This window comes from Typopeltis vanoorti, chromosome 15 (genome assembly GCF_054136105.1).
Source record: "Typopeltis vanoorti isolate ZY-2024b chromosome 15, IOZ_Tvanoo_1.0, whole genome shotgun sequence".
NCBI classification, from domain to species: domain Eukaryota; kingdom Metazoa; phylum Arthropoda; class Arachnida; order Uropygi; family Thelyphonidae; genus Typopeltis; species Typopeltis vanoorti.
Genome location: NC_143563.1, coordinates 108,988,487 through 109,011,927, shown reverse-complemented (window position 1 = coordinate 109,011,927; position 23,441 = coordinate 108,988,487). Strand labels below are relative to the sequence as shown.

Sequence of the window (23,441 nt, the reverse complement as noted above, 5' to 3'; positions counted from 1 at the left end):
TGTGTACCGATGAATCCAGCTTGTTCTTTTACAAGTTTCCCTTTCACAAGTAATGTTAGCTGTTTTTCATGTATACTTGTATAAGTCTTACCAAGAACACATGGTAGGGAAGATTCCTCTGTAATTGTCACTTTCAGTTTTATTTTCCTTATTATAGATGGGTATTATGAAAACTCTACTTGTGTGATCGATAATTCGACCCTCTAACCTGGCCTTAAGGTCCATACCCCGACCCCATCAGTTCTCATTTTCCAGATCCTGTTTAATAAACTAGTCGTCTTGTTCTATGTCCATGTCATTGGCATACGCAAAATACTTCATAGTTGTTTTTCCATTTAATTCAATCTAATTGCTTTTTGTAGATGAATATTGACTAGCAGTGTAATAGAATATCTCTTTTTTATGTCAATCTCATCCTAATAAAATTTATACATCAGTACCACAGATGGGTGAACTGGATTACCTAAATATTAGTATGGTGGAAACTACATATTGTAACAACTAAATACGGAAATTTTTTTCATTCACTTTGTTCCCACAAGGGATTCAAACCCATGGCATATTGGTTGAAAAGCGAAAACACTCTCCACGCAGCTGACTTCAACTGATCTTTGTCAGTCTGCTGATTCCTTGTGAATTGCTAGATCACTTCAGGTGATCTAGCACTGTTGAACCTTGTTTTCTCCTCCATACATATTGCCTCAGGTAATTCAAGGGAGTTATCCTTGAATATTTACCTTTCATGTAATGTTGATGAATCATTTTTACTTCATCATCATCAAATTCCTGCCATGTACCCTCAAGGTGTGAACAGGATATGATAGTACTACATGAAAAAAATTACATCATTACTAACTTCCTATCTACAATTTTCCTCCAAATCAGTCTGTTACTTGTCAAGACTCCAACATTATCAGATCTTATATTTCTATCGTCTAAGGTACTTCGTACCGTATCAATCCACCTATATCTTGGTCTTCCTCTGGGTCGTTTTCCTGCCAACCTGGCAGAAAACACTTGTTTTGCTAATCTTTCCTCTCCCATTCTATTTAAGTGACCATACCACCTGAGATTAGCTCTGCTAATGCATTCCTGGATGCTGACAATGTCAAGTTCTTTCCTAATATCCTCATTTTTAATATGATATTTCCATTCATGCCATCTGTTCACGCTTCTAATCTTTCTCAGGACTCTCATATCTGCGGTCTCTAGTCTTTGGTCAAGTGTTTTACTTCTGATCCAGCTCTCAGATCCATAAGTTAAAACTGGTTTGAACTGAACTTATTCAATTGACTTCCCACCATACCAGCTTTGCTGATTCTGTTGTCTATTTCTATATTTAATTTACCATATTCAGTAAAAATCGTGCCTAAATAGCTGAAATGTTTTACTTGTTCCACAGGTTCTCCATTCACAACACAGTTGACATTTTCAATGATTCTGCCTATTTTCATTGTCTTTGTCTTTTTATTGCTGACCTTCATACCATATCTATTACAACAGCTATTCAATTTAGTCAGAGAATCTTGCAGACTTGTAGCAGATTTATTTAGAAGTATAACATCATCCACATAAAGCAAAGAGCTGACATTAACACCTCCAATTTTGATATCATGTTTAATACCACTTTCCTTCATAATGTGATCCATATAGATAATGAATAACAGAGGTGATAATGTACATCCTTGTCTCACACCAGATTTAACATTAAACCATCTTCTTGTACTTCCTTCAATTCTAACTGCTGACTTACAACTCAAATAAAGACTAAGTATTGCTTGTTATAATGCCCCATTGACACCATATAACTGCAGAGTATTGAATAGCTTCTCTCTTGGCACCTTGTCATATGCCTTTTCCAAATCAACAAAACTTAAATACAGATCTTTGTTATATTCCCATGCTTTCTCGACTATTTGTCATAAAGTGAAGATCTGATTCTGACAGCCTCTATTTGGCCTGAATCCAACTTGTTTTTCACCAAGCTTTTCTTCCACAATTCTTCTCAAACCGTTTCAAGTATACTTGTATAGATCTTGCCAGGAACACTCAGTAGGGAAATACCTCTGTAATTCTCTCACATTCAATTTTATTTCCCCTTTTTATATATTTTATATGGGTACTATGAGAGCTCTACTCCAATCATCGGGAATTCGTCCCTCTTGTCCTGGCTTTCTGAACTATGCAGTGCAGCCACTGTAAGACTCTTATACCACCATACTTCAGCATTTCTGGTTGAATATCATTTACTCCTGCTGCCTTTCCACATTTCAAACCTTTGATGGCTTTTTCTACTTCAAGTTGTAGATATGAATTCCTGACTGCATGACTGGTCAGTGTTTTTTTACCACTGATGCTGTCATCACTGCTTGTTTCATTAGCAGTTTTTCAAAGTAATTACTCCATACTTCAAGGATATCTTTTTTCTCGCCATTTTCATGTCACCTATATCATTCTCTAACTCCTTTTACAGCACTCTTTCCTCCATTCCTAAGCTTCTGCAACAACCTCCAGAATATTTTGCCACCTTCTTGTAATTTATTTTCTATATTCTTGCCAAAGTCCTCCCATGACTTTTGTTTATCTAGTTTTTACACAGTGTTTATCATTCTTGCATTTGTCTCTATATTCTCTAAGAGCAAAAGCTGACTTATTTACAGGAACTTTTGATATGCTTTCTTCTTTTCCTTCACTGCCTGTGTCCACCAGGGAGTTCTGATTTTTTTTTATCCTTGCAGACAACCTCACCACATGACTCTCTGGCATAATCAATCAATGTTTTCTTCGGAGTTTGCCACTCAATCTCCAAAGTTTGATTTCTGTTCTCAAACTCTTACATTTTTTCTTCAATAATCTTTGTTTATTTTAGTCTACAGGTCACATCTGAGAGCTGCTCAACTTTTATTCACTTTAAAACTTTCTTGCATGTTATTCTTTTCAATATGAAATTCAATTTTATCCTGCTCAAGACTAAATAGTGATCACTTCCAATTTCAAATCCTCTGTACACTCTGGTATCCTGCACCAGGGAGAAAACATCACTATCAACAATAACATAGTCAATGAGACTTTTCTTATTCTTTGCCTCTTCTCTCCATGTGAATTTGTGCACATTTTTATGTTGGAACATGGTGTTAGTAATAACCAGTCCATGTCCTGAGCAGAAATCCAACAGGTATTTGCCATTATTATTAGCTTTACTCTTTTCTCCAAATTTTCCCAAAATATTTTTGTATGTCTGACAATCATTTTCTACTCTGCTATTTAGATCCCCAACAAGGACCAATTTTTCCTTTTTCATTGTGTCAGTTGCTTTGTCTAAAGTCTCAAAAAATTCCTCCACTTCTACCTTAGTAGAACCTTCTGTGGCACCATGGGCACAAATAAGTCTCATTGTTCAGTTCCCCATTCTCATATTTGCCCACATTACTCTACTTGAGACTGACTGCCATTCAAGAAGATTAGCCTCATTTTTAGTGTTGAATGCTGTGGCTACTCCTTCTTTTCCTTGATTGTCATTTTCTGAATATAACATTTTGTATTTATTGCTCAGGAAGATCTCACCAGTTTTTGTCATTTTTTGTTTCAGTCACCCCTATTATGTCAATCTGGTACTTATCTAATTCCTCAGATAGCTCCATTTCTTTGCCATTTAGACTTATGTTGATAGTACTGATCTTTAACTCTGGCGATGTTGAGTTGGGGTGTGCTTTCAGATTTGTTTCAGTAGCTGACTTTTCGCTGTTTGCCCTGGTTACCTGGCAAAAACAACAGGGGCCTTGTTTAACCAGGCAACTCCCCATCTGGCATGAAAGTTTGTCATGTTATACCATCATTTTTTATTTTGGTTTAACCAATAAGAATACAATTTGGTCGGCTAAATCCCATATTGCCAGCCCATCCTCATTCGTTCAGTATCCAAGTAGATACCCAACAGGGTGCACCACGAGAAGGTGAGGATTGGACATCAGGTCAGAAGCCCTGGTCGGTTCACCGCATTCCTTTAAAGGCTATGTGAGGTCTTTTCTTAGTTATACAGCTTTGTCTCTTAAGCACCCCCTACTTAACTCGTGTAATTAAATTTTACATAATTATAAATAAATTTTGTGGGGATTCCAAATTCCCTTATGTCATATCAAAAAACAAATAGTTTATGAGTATCTGGATTTGTAGTGCAACACTTGTACTAGTATCTGCAACAATATTGTGGGTTCTATGGTCAATTTCCTCCAGATGTTGAGTTGTAAACCTGCATCCTGTGTGGGGGAAAACTCATCCTGACCTTGCCAGCAATTAATTAAATCAGGGACCAGTTGAGGAAAGGCTTAGAGAAAGTTCATCTAGTCATTAACTAGAATTGAACTTAGAACAGTATTTCGTTGGGAGTCTTAGTGCAATGAATGCAAATGCCACTTCCACAAGGCTACACAGGCACCTGGCATATACATGTAAATTAGAAGTTCTTAATTTTAGAATGCACTCGCAAACAAGGCTTGACAAATTATGCAAAATCCTTTCACTACACAAAAAAATGTATTCGCCCAAGAATCTGCCCTTTTTTTAATGTTATTTCCCAAATTTCCAATCACAAAATGATTAATAGGTTATATTAATATACTGTAGTTGGTGAAATTATTATTATTTTCATTAAATCAGAAATATTCTGTTTTGTGCAGTTTGTGGCCACTTGGCAGCTAGCAAAATCTACTCTCCACAGGCCAGCATATTTTTCTGTTCTTGCTAAAATGGGTAGGTGTTAAACCTACCCATTTTAGAACTTTGGTTTTAGTGATATAGGCAAAACCTGAAGTTTCCTGCTGAAATTTGTAATCATTTTTGTAAAAACACTAAAGTTGCATATTATGGAATTTTCTTTAAAATGTTTTGACATTCCTTTTAAATTTTTTCCCCATTAAAAAAAAAAAAAATAAAAATAAAAAAACTGTCATCTTTTAAAAAATTCAGTTTCCTCAGAAATTGTATGTAATTTGCAAAATTCGGCATGAATAAGCATAGTCTATAATAAATTTAGTTTAATCCTTTATCCAAGTGTAAGCAAACAAAAGTTTGTGCCTGAAGTATCTTCAGGACTGAGGTGACTAATAGTAAAGGTTGACCAAGCTCTCATCACTCCTTGTCTCTGTATCTCTCATAATGCAAAGCACATCTCCTTGCGGATATGTATAATGCTATGCATTAAGGGCCACTACCCAGACCGGTTTTGACCTTTATTGAGGTTTCATCAGTGGGAGCCAGACCTAGAAGAGATGATACTAAGGCAGAAGCAATGAAGAGGTCATATTTACTTATACGTGTTGCCAAAAGGTGTACCGCCTTATTATTAAATTACTCTGGATTTAGAGAAAGATGTTGGACATCATTCTGTTTTGTGCAATGTGTGCCCACTTGGCAGCTAGCAAAATCTACTAGCATATTTTTCTGTTCTTGCTTTCAAAGGTGTTAAACCTACCCATTTTAGAACTTTGGTTTTAGTGATAAAACCAAAAACTACGAGTTGCCTCAGTCCTGAAGATACTTCAGGCGCAAACTTTGTTTGCTTACTCTTGGATAAAGGATTAAACTAATTTATTATAGTTTAACCAAGTGGAAGATAAACTTCCAATTCCAATAAGCATAGTTGTTCACCATCCAGGAAGAATTTATTGTCCTAAGTGAATTAGGATATAAACTTCGTTGCATAGCATTTTCTTACACTGAAGCAGAAACTGGACATTGGATTTGCCAGTTCTTGAGTTCTTATATCAAGAACTTCTGTGTCTTTTGTAGATACAGAGTCTAAGCAAGCAGACAAATTACCAGTGACTTTAGTATTAACTTTTAACTGTTATTTGTATTGATCATTTGCTGTACATCACATCACAACAAAAGCATAGGCAGAAATGTTTTTTAATAATTTTTGCTGACATTTTATAAGTCTTAAGACTGGACTTGGCATATTAGGATTAAAAAATTACCATGAATGGGTTAAGAGTTATTTTTTTCTAGCTACAAGTAAACTTATACCAACTCCAGTAGCTGTGACCACATCAAAAATGAGCACTCAGCAGAGTTTTCTATTGGCACAGGCATCCAACAGGGCTGTATAATCTCACCATTGCTATTCAACACTGTTGATGCTATCATGCGACAGGCCTTCACTAGTAAATGTGGAGTGCAGTACAGCAAAAAACAAAAAATTTAACTGATCTTATGTTTACTGATGACAGCACCATCTTTGAAAATGATTTGACTACAAATTAATATTGACAGAACAAAGGCCATGACAACTGATGGGCCACTCTGCACTGTTTACCCTCATGGCACCCAAATTGAGCAGGTGAACCAATTCAAATATTCGGTTCACTCATACAAACAAGGAAAACTGCATCAACAGCAGAAGTACACAACAGAATTGGCCTGAAAACCACTGCCTTTGGTTCACTAAATTGGTGCCTATGGAAAAAATATCACATCTCACTCAAAACAGAGATGTGCTTCTTTCACTCACTGATCATGCCTAACCTCCTTTATGGATCAGAACTTGGACACTTTTTAAAACTGACTTAAACTAGAGCCATTTCAAATGTGATGCCTCCATAACATACTTTGAATATCACTACTCCACCATATCTGAAACACTACCATCAGGACTTAGTGTGACAACCAACCCATAATTGAAGAAGAATTTCAAACACATAGACTTTGTTGGTTTGGGCATGTGTGCATCAACTACTATTGAGGCAACAACCTGCACACTGAAGACACAACCAGCTGCTACTAAGAAAACCTGGGATTAGCAAATTGAACACGACCTAAAGAACCAGTGGTTCTGTCTCACAGAAGCAAAACAGAAAGCCCTTGACTGTACATCATGACAAACAATTATCCATAATCCAGTGGCACCCACAGCAGTGTACTGGTTAAGTGACCAGCCCCATCTAAGCACCAGCTACAAGTACAGTATTTATGTTTATGTGATGGTTTAAATTCATTATTAGGTTTAATGGTATGAATACAACATGGAGAAACAATTAAACACAAGTTTAATGGATCCTAAATTTCATCTGTCACAAAAGCATCATCAGGGATACAATCTTAAAATCATAAAAGCGCACACAAAACAGTGAGTGGACAAAATTAGACTAAAAGGCTAAAGTCCTATGAAAGTACCCTCTATTGGATGCTATTGGATTGGAGGCCTAAGAATTAAGTTAAATTTCCCAAGATTTGTTTTGGGAAATTTAACACAACAATATTAAGATTAGATTGGTTTTTCAAATGTGTTGCTGATTCTGAAATAAGTATTAAGTTTATATTTGTTGCAGTGAAGCATAGTAGTTTCTTTCATTTGATTCTGTGTAAGGTATCCAGGGCATGGTCAGGTAGACCTGACTGACCATTGAGGTGGCAGCAGATGTATTCTTTATGTTCTTCTTTGCAGATGTTGGCATATCTCTCAATTTGACCATAATATGATAAGTTATTGAAACCGGTCTGGGTAGTGACCTCTTCTCATAATGTAAAACAATATATATACATCTCTTAGGAGTTGGCTTTTACATTATGAGAGAATATTAAAGTTAGTGAGGGAGCTTGCGCCACCTTTGCTCGGAGTTGCCCTGGTGTGGTACTACCCAAGCGATCATTTACACTTGGGCCTGCCGATAGTTTTTTCAGCATGAAACTCTATGGTTTTCGATGAATTTCGATCCGAGTGTCATACCCGGCTTTTAAAACATAAAGGGATTTACCAACCCCTTTTCTATTGATAAGTTGTTATTATTATCATTATACAGGTATCTCTGGAGTCATAAGACTCATCATGGGAGATCCATTATTCACACACCATCATTTCCACAATACCTGCCATACCACTCCTGCAACTCATTCACTGATGAAATGCACACAACCACCTCTGGCAACCCATTCTAACCAATAATCATCCTTAAAGCAAAAAAAATCTAGTTCTAATGCCCTTGATAACCACATTCTCACAACTTCCACTGGTGACCTCTTGTTCTCTCCCTTCTTCATGTACTGAAAAAAAAAATCTTCACGGTCAATCCTATAAAACCCTTTTAATAACTTAAATGCTTTTTTCAAGTCTCCCCTTTTTCACCTATTAGCTAATTTTTAAAGCCTACAGACCAATCTATTCTCATAGGGAGCATTCCACAGACCTACAATCTTTGTCACTCAACACTGGATCCTCTACACCACTTCTTCATACCTACAGAATCCAAATGTCCATATCTGTGTGCAGTAATCCCGATGTAGTCTTATTAAAGCCTTATATGGGAGGACAATAATCTCTCTATCCCTGCTTGTTGGTGTATTCTTCAACAACCATGTAATCTGATATTCTATTTAGGTTACTTTTGCAATATGCCCTCTAAACTTCAACTCCCTCTCCACAAGTCCCTAACCTTATCAGTTTCCTGCAGTTCAGTTACATCAGTTATTACACAGCTTCTGATCTCTTCCCATAGTGCATCACCTTACACTTGGCCACATTAAACTGACTGCCATTTACCTTTGCCCATGCTATTAGTCTAAGTCTTCCTGAAGAATCTCTTCATTACCTTCATTTACTATTGCTTTTCCCAGTTTAGCATCAGCAGAAAACAACTGAATATTTCCTGTCAAATCATTTCCTATATCATTGATATACAAATTAAACAACAGAGAACTAAATACTGAATCCTGTTAGTGAATATGCTGATTCACCTATAGTTTGCTACATCTGTCTCGGAGTCTCTTTTATGCAGTGGGACTATTTTGCTCTCTTTTCACTCCATTGCTACCTTTCCAGTACATACATCTTCAAGGCCCACCTTTCCTAATTGGGTTGTGGGGGCAACAGCTGCAAGAGGAACTTCCAATGGTCACGATCCTCTGCCACCAAGCTCAGGTGTTCTGGTGGGATTCCCAAACGTGTCCACCCAAGGTTTTGGATATAATCTATCCAGCGAGTCCTTGGCCTTCCACGTGGCCTCCCACCCTCTGGCTTGGCAAAGAGGGCCTGCTGAGGGAGCCTCTCTTGTGGCATTCTGACCAGGTGCCCGTACCAACGTAACTGTGATCTCTCAACACGGAGAAGCAGCGGTTGTGTATTGAGGATTTCCCAAATTGCAGAGCTTCTGACTCTGTCGAGTCTTGTCAGCCCCGCAACCCCTCGAAGGAACCTCATTTCAGCCACTTGGATTCGTGTCCGCATTCTTTCGGTCATCCCAACTCTCATGACCATAGGTGAGGATGTGGACATAGACTGTATTGAAGACAGCCAGCTTTGCCTTCTGGCTTAACTCCCACTTCAGTACTACCGAACGGCCAAGCTCCCACAATATTGAGCTTGCTAAGCCAATTCGAGTATCTAGCTCTATGTCCCATTTTCCATCATTCGTGAATATGGACCCAAGGTATTTAAACTTCTTCACCTGCCTCATTGGGACTCCACTTACATGTAGAGTGCACCGGGATGGTTGTCTTGAGGCCACAAATGTTTCAGTTTTGGCCATTTTTCTTCATTCCAGCATCTGCACAAACAGCTACATACCTATCCAGGGTCCACTGGAGGTCATCTGTGGAAGAGTTAAGCAGAACTAGGTCATCTGCAAAAAGCAGACGTCTAATGCTACATCTTCCAATTCTGACACACTCACTGCCTCGGCTGTGCCTATCAATCTAGTCCATAAATATTATGAAAAGGAGGGTTGACAGAACACACCCTTGGTGCAGGCCGATGGAGACTGTGAAAGGTTCAGACTTTGTGCTGTTTACCCTGACACAAAACCCTGGGCATTCATACAAGGACTTGATGGCAGCTAATAGTTGGCCATCCACTCCATACTCCTGTACTACTTGCCAAAGCTTATCCCAAGGAACCTGGTCATATGCCTTCTGCAAGTCCACAAAACATGTGTAGACATTCTTGGCATATTCCCAAGATTTCTCAAAGACTTGCCTTAAAGTGAAGATTTGGTCAGTTGTGCTTCTACCAGGATGAAAGCCACATTGTTCTTCCTGGAACTTTGACTCAACTATGCTCCTGCATCGTCTTTCCAAGCACTTAGCATACACTTTCCCAGGCAGGCTGAGCAGAGAGATGCCACGATAGTTACTGCAATCCTTTTGGTCTCCCTTCTTGAAGACTGGTATTATTATGCCTGTCTGCCATTGCTTTGATGCTCACCCAGATATCCAAGTAGCCTGACACACTCGAGTCAGCCAGAGAACGCTGTCTCAATTTAAGGCTTTTAGCATTTTGGGCCGAATTTCATCATCGCCAGCAGCCTTGCCCGATTTTAGCGATTTTATTGCTAAATGGACCTCTTCTGCTGTGAGACTAGTCATTGCCCCGATCTGCACCTCTTGGATGTCCACAACTGCTAGGCCACCTGGGTTAAGAAGGCTCTCGAAGTATTCCCTCCATCTGTGGAGGATATCCTTCTCAGTTGTTAAAAGTGCACGATCAGAGGCCTTAATTGCCCTTGCTGTGCACGATTTCTTCCCTCGAAGGTGGCGGCAGATGGTCTGCCAGAATACTTTGTTTGCATTTGTATAGGATGAGTCTAATCTTTCTCCAAAGGATTCCCAAGCCTTCTGCTTTGCTGTCTTTACTGCCTCAGCAGCAGCTTTTCATGCCTCAGCATACCGCAAATGCATCTCAGGTGACCTGAGATGGATTTTTTGACTCCTTTTTTGCCTGGACAGTTTTTTTTTGGACTTCTTGGTTCCACCAAGGTGTCCTTTTCTCACTGCCTGTTGCCACGCCAAGCCGCTTTCTGCCACAGCATGAGAGTGCAGAGGCAGTGACAGCTGTTCTGAATAGCTTCCACTCCTCCTCAACATCTGCAGTATGCTTGGGAATCTCTTTGAACCTGGAGGAAATGTCATCTGCAAAATTCTTCCTCACAGCCTCATTTTCCAATGTCTCCCATTTCACGCAGTATAGCTGCTTAGACCTACCAGCGTTGATGGTAGCATCTGGTTTCTGAAGCTGTAGAGTGCACACAACAAGGTGGTGGTCAGTTGACATTTCTGCCCCTCTTCTCACACGAACGTCCAACACTGAGGAAAATAGGTCTGCTGAGACTATAAAGAAGTCAATCAGAGACCTTTGTTCTAGTGTATCCCTGTACCAGGTATGCTTATGGACTTCTTGGTGCTGGAAGAAGGTATTCATTATGGACAAGCTGTTAGTACAGCAGAAGTCCAATAATTTCAACCCATTCATGTTAAGGTCAGGGGCACCATTCCTCCTAACCACACCCCTCCATGTCTGGTCATCTGTTCCAACATGTGCATTGAAGTCACCCATTAGCAGGACTGATTCCATGTCTGTCACCCTGTCAAAAGCAGCATCCACTTCCTCTAGGAAGGCAGAGTATTCTGACTCCAGATTAGGTGCATAGGCTTGCACCACAGCCAAATCATGGTTTTTCCTCTGAAGCCTTAACACACATATCCGTCCCCCCAATGGGATCCACTCAGCAACACAGTCTGACAGCTGGGAGCTTGTGAGTATCCCCACACCCGCCTGAGCAGACATTGTCGGGCTCACACCAGAGTAGTAGAGCTTCCACCCCTTATCTAGGTCGACAGTTCCAGAGCTCTCCTCTTGGTCAAAGAAAGCCCGACTAAGTCTAGCCAGTAGCACTTGGCTTCTTCGACCAGTTCCAACTCCTTCCCTGTCAGAGAGAAAATGTTCCAGTTGCCTAAAGCCATAGGCTGGTGCTGTTGTCGTTGCCATTTCTTTCCTTTTGCAGAACCATTTCTTTTTTCCAGTACTGAGCTTAAATTAAACAGCCTGGTCAAATTAACTGATAATTCCCTTGCACATTCTCATAATACATGGACTGATATGCCATCTAATCCCATGGCTTTGTTGTTCATATTGAGGTTCTGCAATATTTTAAGCACTTCCATTTCTCCAAACTCCATTCTTCTATCACTCAGTGTCACATCTTTTCCACATTGCACTGTCATCACCTAGATGGTATACTATTGCAAAATGCTTACTCAGTAATTCAACTATTTGACTTGCTTCTGTTACCTCACCATCAGCACTTTTTAAAGTCATCCTCCCATAGTCATTTCTCCTTTTACTTTCTATAGCAAAAGAACTCTTTAGGGTTGCTTTTGGCCTCATCAGCTAGCTTTATACTACTCATGGGCAAGTTAATCACGTTTTTCTTTATAATCCCTCCTCATCCTTTTCTTTATGCGCAACTACTGCTTAATGAAGCTATTCATCCATCTAACTCCTATCTGATTTATCCTTCTGACTCTGTGTATACATTCAGATACTGTTTTCTTCAAACACTCTTTGACCACCTCCCATGTACCACCACCATCTCTCCCCTCCAACTTCGTATGCCGTGGCTCTGCTGAAAGCTGACCTCTCAGCTTGTCATAATTAGTTGCTATGTAATTCCACTTATATCCTTTCTTAATAGAAAATTCTGCATGTCTGGCAATCTCTCAGGTCAAGACTACACGATCACTTTCTCCAATCGGAGGTAGCGTAGCTAGATTGGTTAGCATTAAGTTCTCTGATGCTGTGATCAGATCTAGCACTGTTGAACCTTGTTTTCTCCTCCATACATATTGCCTCAGGTAACTATTTCTCAGCAGCTGTATAAATTCCATTTCTTTCCATGCCTGTGACCATTCATCCTCCCAATCCATTTCTCCATAGTAGAAATCCCTAATAATAATTACTCTACTTGTGCCCATCATGCTAATTTGTGAGTTCATGTCGTCTACATTCTCTCTCGTACCCTATGGATTATATGGTCCCTATCACACCAGATAGCCTCAAATGAACTGCCCTGTCCCCATCATGTACTTCTGTTATTTTTGGCTTTAATTCCTATGCTATCATTAGCAGCCCCCCCCCTCTCTGTCCTCTCTGAAAACATTCTATGCCTAATCCTTAGTCAACCACGTCTCACCAATGTGTATAACATTTAGCCAAGTTGTGCTAATCAATGCCAAAAACTGCTCAACCTTATTTTGAATATGTTTATCCTTGTGTTACATAGTCCACTAAAGTTAACCTGGTGTGCTACATTTTGCATCTTGTAATCACTCTCCCACTTACTAACCTGTAAGTTGCCTGGAAACTCTCCCCCCCCCCCCCCCCCAAAAAAATAAAAAATTCCCTGACTTCGTTCTTCTAAACTTTCACTGAACAACACTTTCTCAAGTCTCCTGACACCAAATCCATTTCGATGCATGCCATCCTTATATAAATCCTTGCTTCCATCAAACTCACTCCACAAGTCCACAAACTCCACACCATTCCTCCTGCACAATCAGCTCACTGACTCATTCCCAATCATAGCTCTCTGTCTTAGCTCACCTCTATTGTGCTGTGGTAACAGACTCACAACATTTACTTTCTCACTCGTTTTCACATGTACTAGCAACAACTCTTGCATACCACACTTGTTACATGCTAAATTATTTGTACCAACTAAAATAAACATCTCTTTCCCCTTAACTCTCTGTATCCGTACAGCATCACTAACATCTTTTATCTTAGCTTCAGGAACACATGATTTTGTCACACTTTCCTCAAGGACTCATTGTATCAATGAATCACCATACAAAATCTGATCCTTATTTTTTTGCTTTTGCTCTTTCATGCTCTGCTTTATCTCCCCTTTCTTTCACTTCTGTGTCATATTATCTGTCATGCATTTCTCCAACTACTCAATCTCATGTTTTGTTCTGTGAAGAACTCCACATAAGTGGGCTCTCTTTTCCATTATCACTTGGTCATTCTCTTCATTTTCCACTGTCATTCATACAGTCACTCATACTGCTTGCAACACTAACTACTACACTAATCGCATTATCATGCATTTCATCTTACAACTCATCTTTATCACTCTTCTTACTCTCTTCACATTTCTGGCATTTGCTCACAAAACACTTTTGGGAGGCATGTTCTCTAGTTTCGTTCTCCTTCCAAAAATCTCATGTTCTGTGAAGGCCATACATTTTGCACATGCTGCAGTAAATGTATTCACTCATTAAAATTTCCTACCATGGTTTTGTGCATTGGCACCGTGCTGCACAGTGTACAAGAAAATAAATATTAAACCTTTAAAAATCAGAAAATTAAATACACTACCCTTAAAGTTAATCACACAAACACTCATAATGATGCAAAAAGAATGACATAATTAACACTAAAGGAATTTCAAAAAGAACCTATTTTTCAGCACCAATATTCATCACTTGCACTATCTTTCACCCTCTTGCAGCAAAACCACAAGTAGTAAGAACAAGGATCTTGTAAATCTGGAACAGAAAGGGAATGAATCCTTGGGAAAATGGATTAGAGCAGCCAGCTTCAGATGAGATTTAAAAGTAGTGCACAGATTATATTTCTTAGATTGCTGGCTATTTTTTCTGAGGTGATCCAGTATATAAGGAATAGTAACAGTATTGCTGTGGTCTGTATGTTGAGAGGGATGGAAGGAATAACTAATTTGTTAATCCTTTTAGCATTTAACCATTGGACAGGATGGTGTTGAAAATAAAGGTTTCAGCTGTAAGGGCAGACTGGATAGAACAGAGGTTGGAGACTCTGTTGACAAGGGTTGTGATTAAGGATGAAAATGTTGATATGGTGCAATGTGCCTTAGACGATAGAAATATAAGATCTGATAATGATAATATTGGAGTCTTGACAAGTAACAGACTGATTTGGAGGAAAATTGTAGATAGGAAGTTAGTAATGATGTAAATTTTTCATGTAGTACTATCATATCCTGTACACCCCTTGAGGGTACATGTCAGGAATTTGATGATGAGGTTTTGTACGTATCTACCTGTGTGGGTGAATTTTCTGTAAACTGGGAAAGAAAGAATGCCACTGGGAAGATGTGTTAGAGTATTATTTAGAGGATGTTAGTTAGAGGATGTGTTAGAAGATGTGTTAGTTAGTATCCAGAAAAGGCAGGCTATTATTATTTTGAGCCATGTGGCCAGATAGAGAATATATCTTATCCAGATAGAAGATTTGAAAATGGCAGTATCTCAGGCATGTTTTTTTTCCCCAAAAAAAATGTTCCATATAGAAATTGGCTAGAGGGAGAGCCATGACTATCCTGTCACTACATTTATATGGTGTCCTTTCAAGCAAAGTAGCCAGTATGGATACAGAACATTTTTCAGTAAAGTTCAAGTGTCAGAAAGGGTGATATTGGTAAACAAAGAGGTAACATCAAAGCACACCGTAATATTGTTATTTAAAACTAAATTTTGAATTAAAGATTTGAAATGAGTGGAATTTTTAATATTAGATGAAATATGTCCAGTAAGTGGGGTTACAGATTTAGCTAACTGTTTGACTAACTTAAAATAACACATCTTCCTGTTGGCACCCCTTCTTTCTCAGGTTACAGAAAATAGTCTAATTTCAATACCATTCTGCCAGCTGTTATCTTGATGATCACTGCTCTTCTTTAAGGAAATTAAAAAAAAAAAAAAAAAATTGCTATTTGTAAAAGATATTTCAACATGCTTAATTCATTCTGTTGTCAGCTTAACAACTACTTTTGAAACAGCAAGGTATGATTTGTGTGTACAACAATTGGCTGACATTTCATGGCAGGTATATGCTACAGGTGGATGTCATTACATCATTGTTAGAATCCTTTTAAATACAGTAACATTTTGGTCCAATGTGATTAAAATCAGAGAGAGAGAGTATACAGCATATACTCTTTTATACACTTCTTACACTTCTTAAACATTTCTTATACACTGGGTAATGAGTTATCACAGTTACTTTTCATATATATTTCATTGAATACATGAATAAATTAGTAATGTTTTTTGCATACAACTTATTCTATGACACACTCTCCAGATCCAGTCCAAAATAAATGATTTTGAAATTGTATTATAATAGGTCTCCACAGTATTAAAAATATATAAACAGAAATTCTGTGAAATTAAATTTTGGATTTCAAAAAAATTAATCATTTTTTCCCTTGTTATTTTATACTTGCATCATTTCTTTTGTATTATTAAAAGTTCTTTTTTAATTTGTACAGCAAAACAATTGCCTAAAAATGATCAGCTAAATGGGAACAGTGTAAATATTGGTCCAAGAAAGAGAGTTGAAAGGAAGCAGTCTGAAAGAGAATGTTGCAACTAATTAAATCATGGCAGATGATGGCTGTGTATAGACAAGTTTGGATTTTTAATCCAGATGTGAGGGGAAAAAAGAAAAAAAAAAAAAAAAAACCTTAACAAGTTTTGTACATAATGTAATTTTTAGGGAAAAAATAAATTTCATATTTCTATGCTGCACATGCAAAAATTTTGCTTCTTTTGTTATGGGTATGTGGGTGGATGCTCATGCATGCAAAGAAAATAAGCTATATTTTAAATTCAAATTGCCATACTGTGAGTATTGAAAAAATGGAACAATAACAGTCAAAAATTATGTAAATTAAAAAAACAAACAAACTAATATTAAAACAGTTGTCAGCATGAATTATAATATTGTAATATGCACTATACATTGCTTCCTTTATATTAAAAGGGTATGGTATGTAAATAGTTTTGATATCCTAAATAAAGAAATGCATATACATATTGAAATTATCATTTTATGTACTGTACTTCATTAGTACAAGGTACTCAAAAATGTGTACATATTTAATGCTGGAATATTTTATTGTTAAATAAAGAAAAAAAAAATGAAATATCAGACTGATATTTTGGTTACATGATTCATTATTCCATATGTTCAGCGTGTTCATCTCTAACATATAGTAACTGGTAGTTACTCATCATCATCATCATCATCATCAAATTCCTGACATGTACCCTCAAGGGATGTACAGGATATGATAGTACTACATGAAAAATTTACATCATTACTAACTTCCTATCTACAATTTTCCTCCAAATCAGTCTGTTACTTGTCAAGACTCCAACATTATCAGATCTTATATTTCTGTCGTCTAAGGCACTTTGTACCATATCAATCCACCTATATCTTGGTCTTCCTCTGGGTCATTTTCCTGCCAACCTGGCAGAGAACACTTGTTTTGCTAATCTTTCCTCGCCCATTCTGTTTATTGACCATACCACCTGAGATTAGCTCTGCTAACGCATTCCTGGATGCTGACAATGTCAAGTTTCTTCCTAATATCCTTGTTTTTAATATGATATTACCATTGATGCCATCTGTTCACGCCTCTAATCTTTCTCAGGACTCTCATATCTGCGGTCTCTAGTCTTTGCTCAAGTGTTTTACTTCTGACCCAGCTCTCAGATCCATAAGTTAAAACTGGGTTGAACACTGTCTTGTATATAGCTAATCTAGTGTTCCGACTAATTTCTCTCTTATTCCATATAAATTTATTCAATTGACTGCCTACCTGCCTACCATACCAGCTTTGTTCTGCTGTCTATTTCCATATTTAATTTACCATCTTCAGTGAAAATCGTGCCTAAGTAGTTGAAATATTTTACTTGCTCCACAGGTTCCCCATTCACAACACAGTTGACATTTTCAACAATTCTACCTATTTTCATTGTTTTTGTCTTTTTAATGCTGACCTTTATACCATATCTATTACAACAGTTATTCAATTTAGTCAGGGAATCTTGCAAATTTGTAGAGGTATAACATCATCCGCATAAAGCAAAGAGCTGACATTAACATCTCCAATTTTGATATTATGTTTAATACCACTTTCCTTCATAATGTGATTTATATAGATAATGAATAACAGAAGAGATAATGTACATCCCTGTCTCACACCAGAATTAACATTAAACCATCTTCCTGTACTTCAATTCTAACTGCTGACTGACAACTCAAATAAAGACTAAGTATTGCTTCATAATAATGCCCCATTGACACCATATAATTGTAGCGTATTGAATAGCTTCTCTCTTGGCACCTTCTCATATGCCTTTTCCAGATCGACAAAACTTAAATACAGATCTTTGTTATATTCCCATGCTTTCTCAACTGTTTGTCGTAAAGTGGAGATCTGATCCTGACAGCCTCTGTTTGGCCTGAATCCAGCTTGTTCTTCACCAAGCTTTTCTTCCACAATTCTTCTCAACCGTTTCTCAAGTATACTTGCATGGATCTTGCCAAGAACACTCATTAGGGAAATACCACTGTAATTCTCACATTCAGTTTTATTTCCCTTTTTATATATGGGTACTATTAGAGCTCATTTCCAATCGTCAGGAATTCGTCCATCTGTCCAGGCATTCTGAACTATGCGGTGCAGCCACTGTAAGACTTTTATACCACCATACTTCAGAAGTAGATATCCTTGAAGTATGGAGTAATTACTTTGAAAAATTGTTAATGAAACAAGCAGTGAGAGCACAGTGGTAAAAAAACACTCAACAGGCATACAGTCAGGAATACATATCCATACTTGAAGTAGAAAAAGCCATCAAAGGCTTTAAATGTGGAAAGGCAGCAGGAATAGATGATTTTCGACCAGAAATCGAATGTCATCTACTCTGCCTTTTCACATTTCAAGCATTTGATGGCTTTTTCTACTCTTCAAGTATGGATATGTATTCCTGACTGTATGCCTGTTGAGTGTTTTTTACCACTGTGCTCCACTGCTTGTTTCATTTAGTAATTTTTCGAAGTAATTACTCCATACTTCAAGGATATCTTTTTCTCCTGTTTTCATATGACTTTTCTCATCCCTAACTCCTTTTACAGCACTCTTTCCTCCATTTCTAAGCTTCTTCAACCACCTCCAGAATATCTTACCACCTCCTTGATATTTATTTTCCATGTTCTTGCCAAAGTCTTCCCATGACTTTTGTTTAGTTAGTTTTACATAGTGTTTCGCTTTCATACATTTGTCTCTGTATTCTCTAAGAGCAAAAGCTGATTTATTTGCCAGGAACTTTTGATATGCTTTCTTCTTTTCCTTCACTGCCTCTTTAACTTCCTGTGTCCACCATGGAGTTCTGATTTTTCTATCCTTGCAGACAACCTCACCACATGGCTCTTTGGTTGAATGAATCAGGGTTTTCTTCAAGGCTTGCCACTGAATCTCTAAGGTTTGGTTCCTGTTCTCAAACTCTTTCTTTTTTTTCTTCAATAATCTTTGTGTATTTTAGTCTACAGTTCACATCCGAGAGCTGCTCAACTTTTATTCGCTTTAAAACTTTCTTACATGTTATTCTTTTCAATATGAAATACAATTTTATCGTGCTCAAGACTAAATAGTGATTGCTTCCAATTTCAAATCCTCTGTACACTCTGGTGTCCTGCACCAGTGAGAGAACATCACTATCAACAATAACATAGTCGATGAGACTTTTCTTATTCCTTGCGTCTTCTCTCCATGTGAATTTGTGCACATTTTTATGTTGGAACATGGGGTTAGTAATAACCAGTCCATGTCCTGAGCAGAAATCCAACAGATATTTGCCATTATTATTAGCTTTGCTCTTTTCTCCAAATTTTCCCAAATATTTTTGTATGTCTCACAATCATTTCCTACTCTGCTATTTAGATCCCAACAAGGACCAACTGTTCCTTTTTCATTGTGTCAGGTACTTTTTCTAAAGCCTCAAAAAATTCCTCCACTTCTACCTTAGTAGAACCCTCTGTGGGACCATAGGCACAAATAAGTCTCATTGTCCAGTTCCCCATTCTGATATTTGCCCACATCACTCTACTTGAGACTGCCTGCCATTCAAGAAGATTAGCCTCATATTTTGTGTTGAATACTATGGCTACTCCTTCTTTTCCTTGATTGTCAATTTCTGAATGTAACATTTTGTATTTATTGATCAGAAAGATCTCACTAGTTGTTGTCTGTTTTGTTTCAGTCACCCTTATTATGTCAATCTGGTACTTATCTAATTCCTCAGCTAGCTCCATTTCTTTGCCATTCAGGCTTCTTATGTTGATAGTACCGATCTTTAACTCTGGTGATGTTGAGTTGGGGTGTGCTTTCAGATTTGTTCCCGTAGCTGACTTTTCGATGTTTGCCCTGGTTTCCTGGCGAAAACAACGCCGTACAACATGACAAAATGAAATTTTGTCATGTTGTACCATCATTTTCTATATTGGTTTAAACCAATAAGAATACAATTTGGTCGGCTAAATCCCAAATTGACAGCCTATCCTCATTTGTTCATTATCCAGGTAGATACCCAACATGTTGCACCATGAGAAGGTGAGGATTGGACATTAGGTCAGAAGACCTATTTGGTCCTCCGCATTCCTATAAAGGCTCTTTGGAGGTCTCCACTCCGTTGTACAGCTTTGACCCTTAAGCACCCCCTACTGATTTTACTCTCAGTGTTAAAGAATTGAGTGATAAACAAGGCATTGTAGGAGTAATGCACATCATCGTTCAGGGTTCATTGTTCACTATATCCTTCAGGTAACTGCAAAGGTGAAAGTCTGGTAAACTCAAATCCAGTAAAAAAATGCTTTCAGTCTTTTTTTTTCCCTTATCAAATTGAATAGTAATTCAATCAGGTTGACTATATTATATAGTCAGCCTGATATACATAGTAATGTAGCAATATTTGATGATTTAGGCTATCCAGAATATCACTAACAGTCAAAATATATGAGATATATGAAGCATAACACACCCAGCTGAAACAAAGAGGAAGACTTGATATCTTAGTTTCTGTAGTTTATCTAGACATTCCGAGTTAAATTTTTTTACCTTATCCTGTGAGTTTCCCCATCCATGTGAGGCCCATGTTCATGGTACTGGCCCTTTTCATTCTTCTGCTTTTTCTTTGCTTTACTTCATGTATTCTTCGCTGTACTTCTCCCGAGTCTATTTTACTATCCTCTCTTCCAAACTACCATCAGTGGGATTCAACCCCTTGCCCCGTGTTTGTCATATGGTGCAACCTGTGGACATCTGGAAAAGGGAATCGATAGTCTTGCACTGCTTTAACCTCTGCTTCAGGAAGATGGTGGCCTGGCTAGAATAATTCTACTAGTGTGCTTGTCTGCAATGATCAAGGGTGTTGCTGTAAGTCTCCTTCACCATGGTCCAAGGACAGAGCCCAAGACTTGCTGTGGTGCTTGTTTAATGTCCAGGCATTCCACCCCAGAGCACAATCATTGCTTGTTGGATAGTGGGCGTCCATGTGTGGCTCCATGGTGGGTGGGGAGCTCTGGTGTCTAACAAAAAAAACCTCTCAAGCATGAATCCTTCATCCTCATTTGTTTCAGAGGACCTCACAAAGTTCCGATCAAGTGATAGTACGATCGATGCACCTTTCAATAACAGAAATAATTAACAAAAGACGTGATATCATTACAAATGTACAAGGTTTTCTAATCATCAATGCAACAGGTGAAAAAGCTAATAGGGAAAATGTCACCCTTCTTTATTTTAAAGAATCGTCTAGAAGGACTGGCAGGTTCTCCCAAAACAGTTAAGAAACTACATTCTGGCAATATCCTTGTAGAAACAACATTCCAAAAAATTACTCAGAGCTACATCAATGGGTGGAATACCAATAACAGTTACACCCCATAAAACACTCAATTAATTTAGAGGAGTGATCTCAGAATTGGATCTCCTAGATGTTCCTGATAAGTTTAGAACTGAAATATCAGAGGGTGACAGGTATGAGGTGCATCCTGGTCCATAGGGATGGTCACCTGGTTTCAAGGAAAAATCATCCTTACTTTGGATACACCTAAGCCTCCAACATCTATTAAAGCAGGATATCTCAATTCTCATGTTAGACTCTACATTCTTAATCCATTAAGATGCTTCAATTGCAAGAAATACATACATGCCCAAAGTGCCTGCCATGGCTCTGCTACCTATATCCAGTGTAGTAGTAAAGAGCATGATAACCAGTCGTGCTCCGCCAAGAAAGCTAAATGTGTAAACTGTCAGGGAGATCATCCATCATACTCCCGTGCATGTCAGAAGTGAAAAGATGAGAAGAAATACAAAAAATAAAAACATATCAGGATGCAAAAAGAAAGTTACCTACCACCACACCTGCTCTGAGATCCTCTTATGCTGAAAAGGTAACAGTTAAGAAAATGCCAGTAGCAACTCAGTCGTATGCCTATTCCACCGTTTGCTAATTTCACTGTACCTGAACTTTACGATTATGACTGTTTCTCTGTTAAGTGCATCAGTCACACAATGCATGGTCCCACTCTAAAAAGAGTTCCATTCAGTGAGAACCCACTTGTGAAAAAAAAAAAAAAAAAAAAAAATGAATACTTCAGTATCTACTGAAAGCAACTTCATCCTGACACATCTGAAGGTGTATTGGATATTTTTCCAGAGGAAGAGATAGACACTGGTCATCCATACTTCCCAAAAGCTAATAGGAAATACAAATCTGATAAGGGCAAGTCCACAACCTCCCAGAAGCCAGTCTACACAGCCTAAACAATAGGACTGTCATGGTTTTTGCTAGAATATCAGTGATATCAGGCACCTGCTTCAGAAACACAAACCTCTTTGTTTCTGTTTGTAGGAAATTTATTTAAAACCCAGTGAGTATCCTACTTTTAGAAATATCACTCTTGTATGCAAGGACAGAACTTTTGATGGCCCTGCACATGGTGCTATTCTCGTAGACATACTCCATTCCATCAGGTTCAGCTTAATACTGCTCTGGAAGCAGTAGTGATTCCCTCTGTGGGGTTTCTAATCACAGTATGCTTGATATATTTATTTACCACAGGGTTCTAAACTAAATGAAATGGAACCTGATAATATCTCATAATGCAACTGCCTCATCCCATACTCCTATTGGGTGACTTTAATGGACATAACACTTTATAAGCAACAAACTTCTTTCCAACGCACGATGTGGCTTTTGTGGATGCCAATCAATCTTGGACCATTTGGTCTGTTTAGAAACATGTATAAAGAGATGCTTTCCTTAAACAAGAACATGTGGTTTCACTGTTCGTCAACATGGAAAAATCCTGTGACATAGCTTGGAGATATGGTATATTAAAAGACCTGTTTAATCTTGGTCTGAAGGGGTACCTTACTGTTTTTATTAAGAACTTTCTATCCAGCCATTTGTTCCAACTCCAAGTGAGCAGCATCATCTTGGAGGCGGTTCCTCCTACAGCCTTTATGTCAATGATTTCTCAATTTTCTGTCACTTCTGCAATATGAGGGTCATTGAAAGACAACTTCAACAAGCAATCAATCATGTCTCTTCATGGGTTCAGGTATCTGCTGGGAAAAAAAAAAAGTCTATACACTTCTGCCAGAAATGCACACTCCACTGTGATCCTGATTTAAGAATGAGACAAACTATTGTCCTCCCCCATAGTTCCAAAGGCCAAGTTTTTTGGACTCATCAAAGATGAGTCCCAAAACAGTATTCCTCTATGGCAGGCTTTCTCCCCATCCTGCAAGCTCTCAGTTTGTCATCTACAGGTCTCA

The 23,441-nt window shown here is 38.1% G+C and overlaps 1 protein-coding gene across 2 annotated transcripts in view; it reads left to right on the top strand.

The window, feature by feature from the left end:
• Positions 1–16,744, top strand: part of Rab5 (RAS oncogene family member Rab5) — a 93,602-nt gene extending 76,858 nt beyond the window's left edge. For both annotated transcript variants that reach the window (XM_090405540.1, XM_090405541.1), the window contains exon 6: positions 16,077–16,744. In XM_090405540.1, the coding sequence (XP_090261666.1) occupies positions 16,077–16,180 (104 nt within the window). In that variant the 3' untranslated portion in view covers positions 16,181–16,744. The remainder of the gene's footprint in view (positions 1–16,076) is intronic.
• Positions 16,745–23,441: the final 6,697 nt, after the last annotated feature.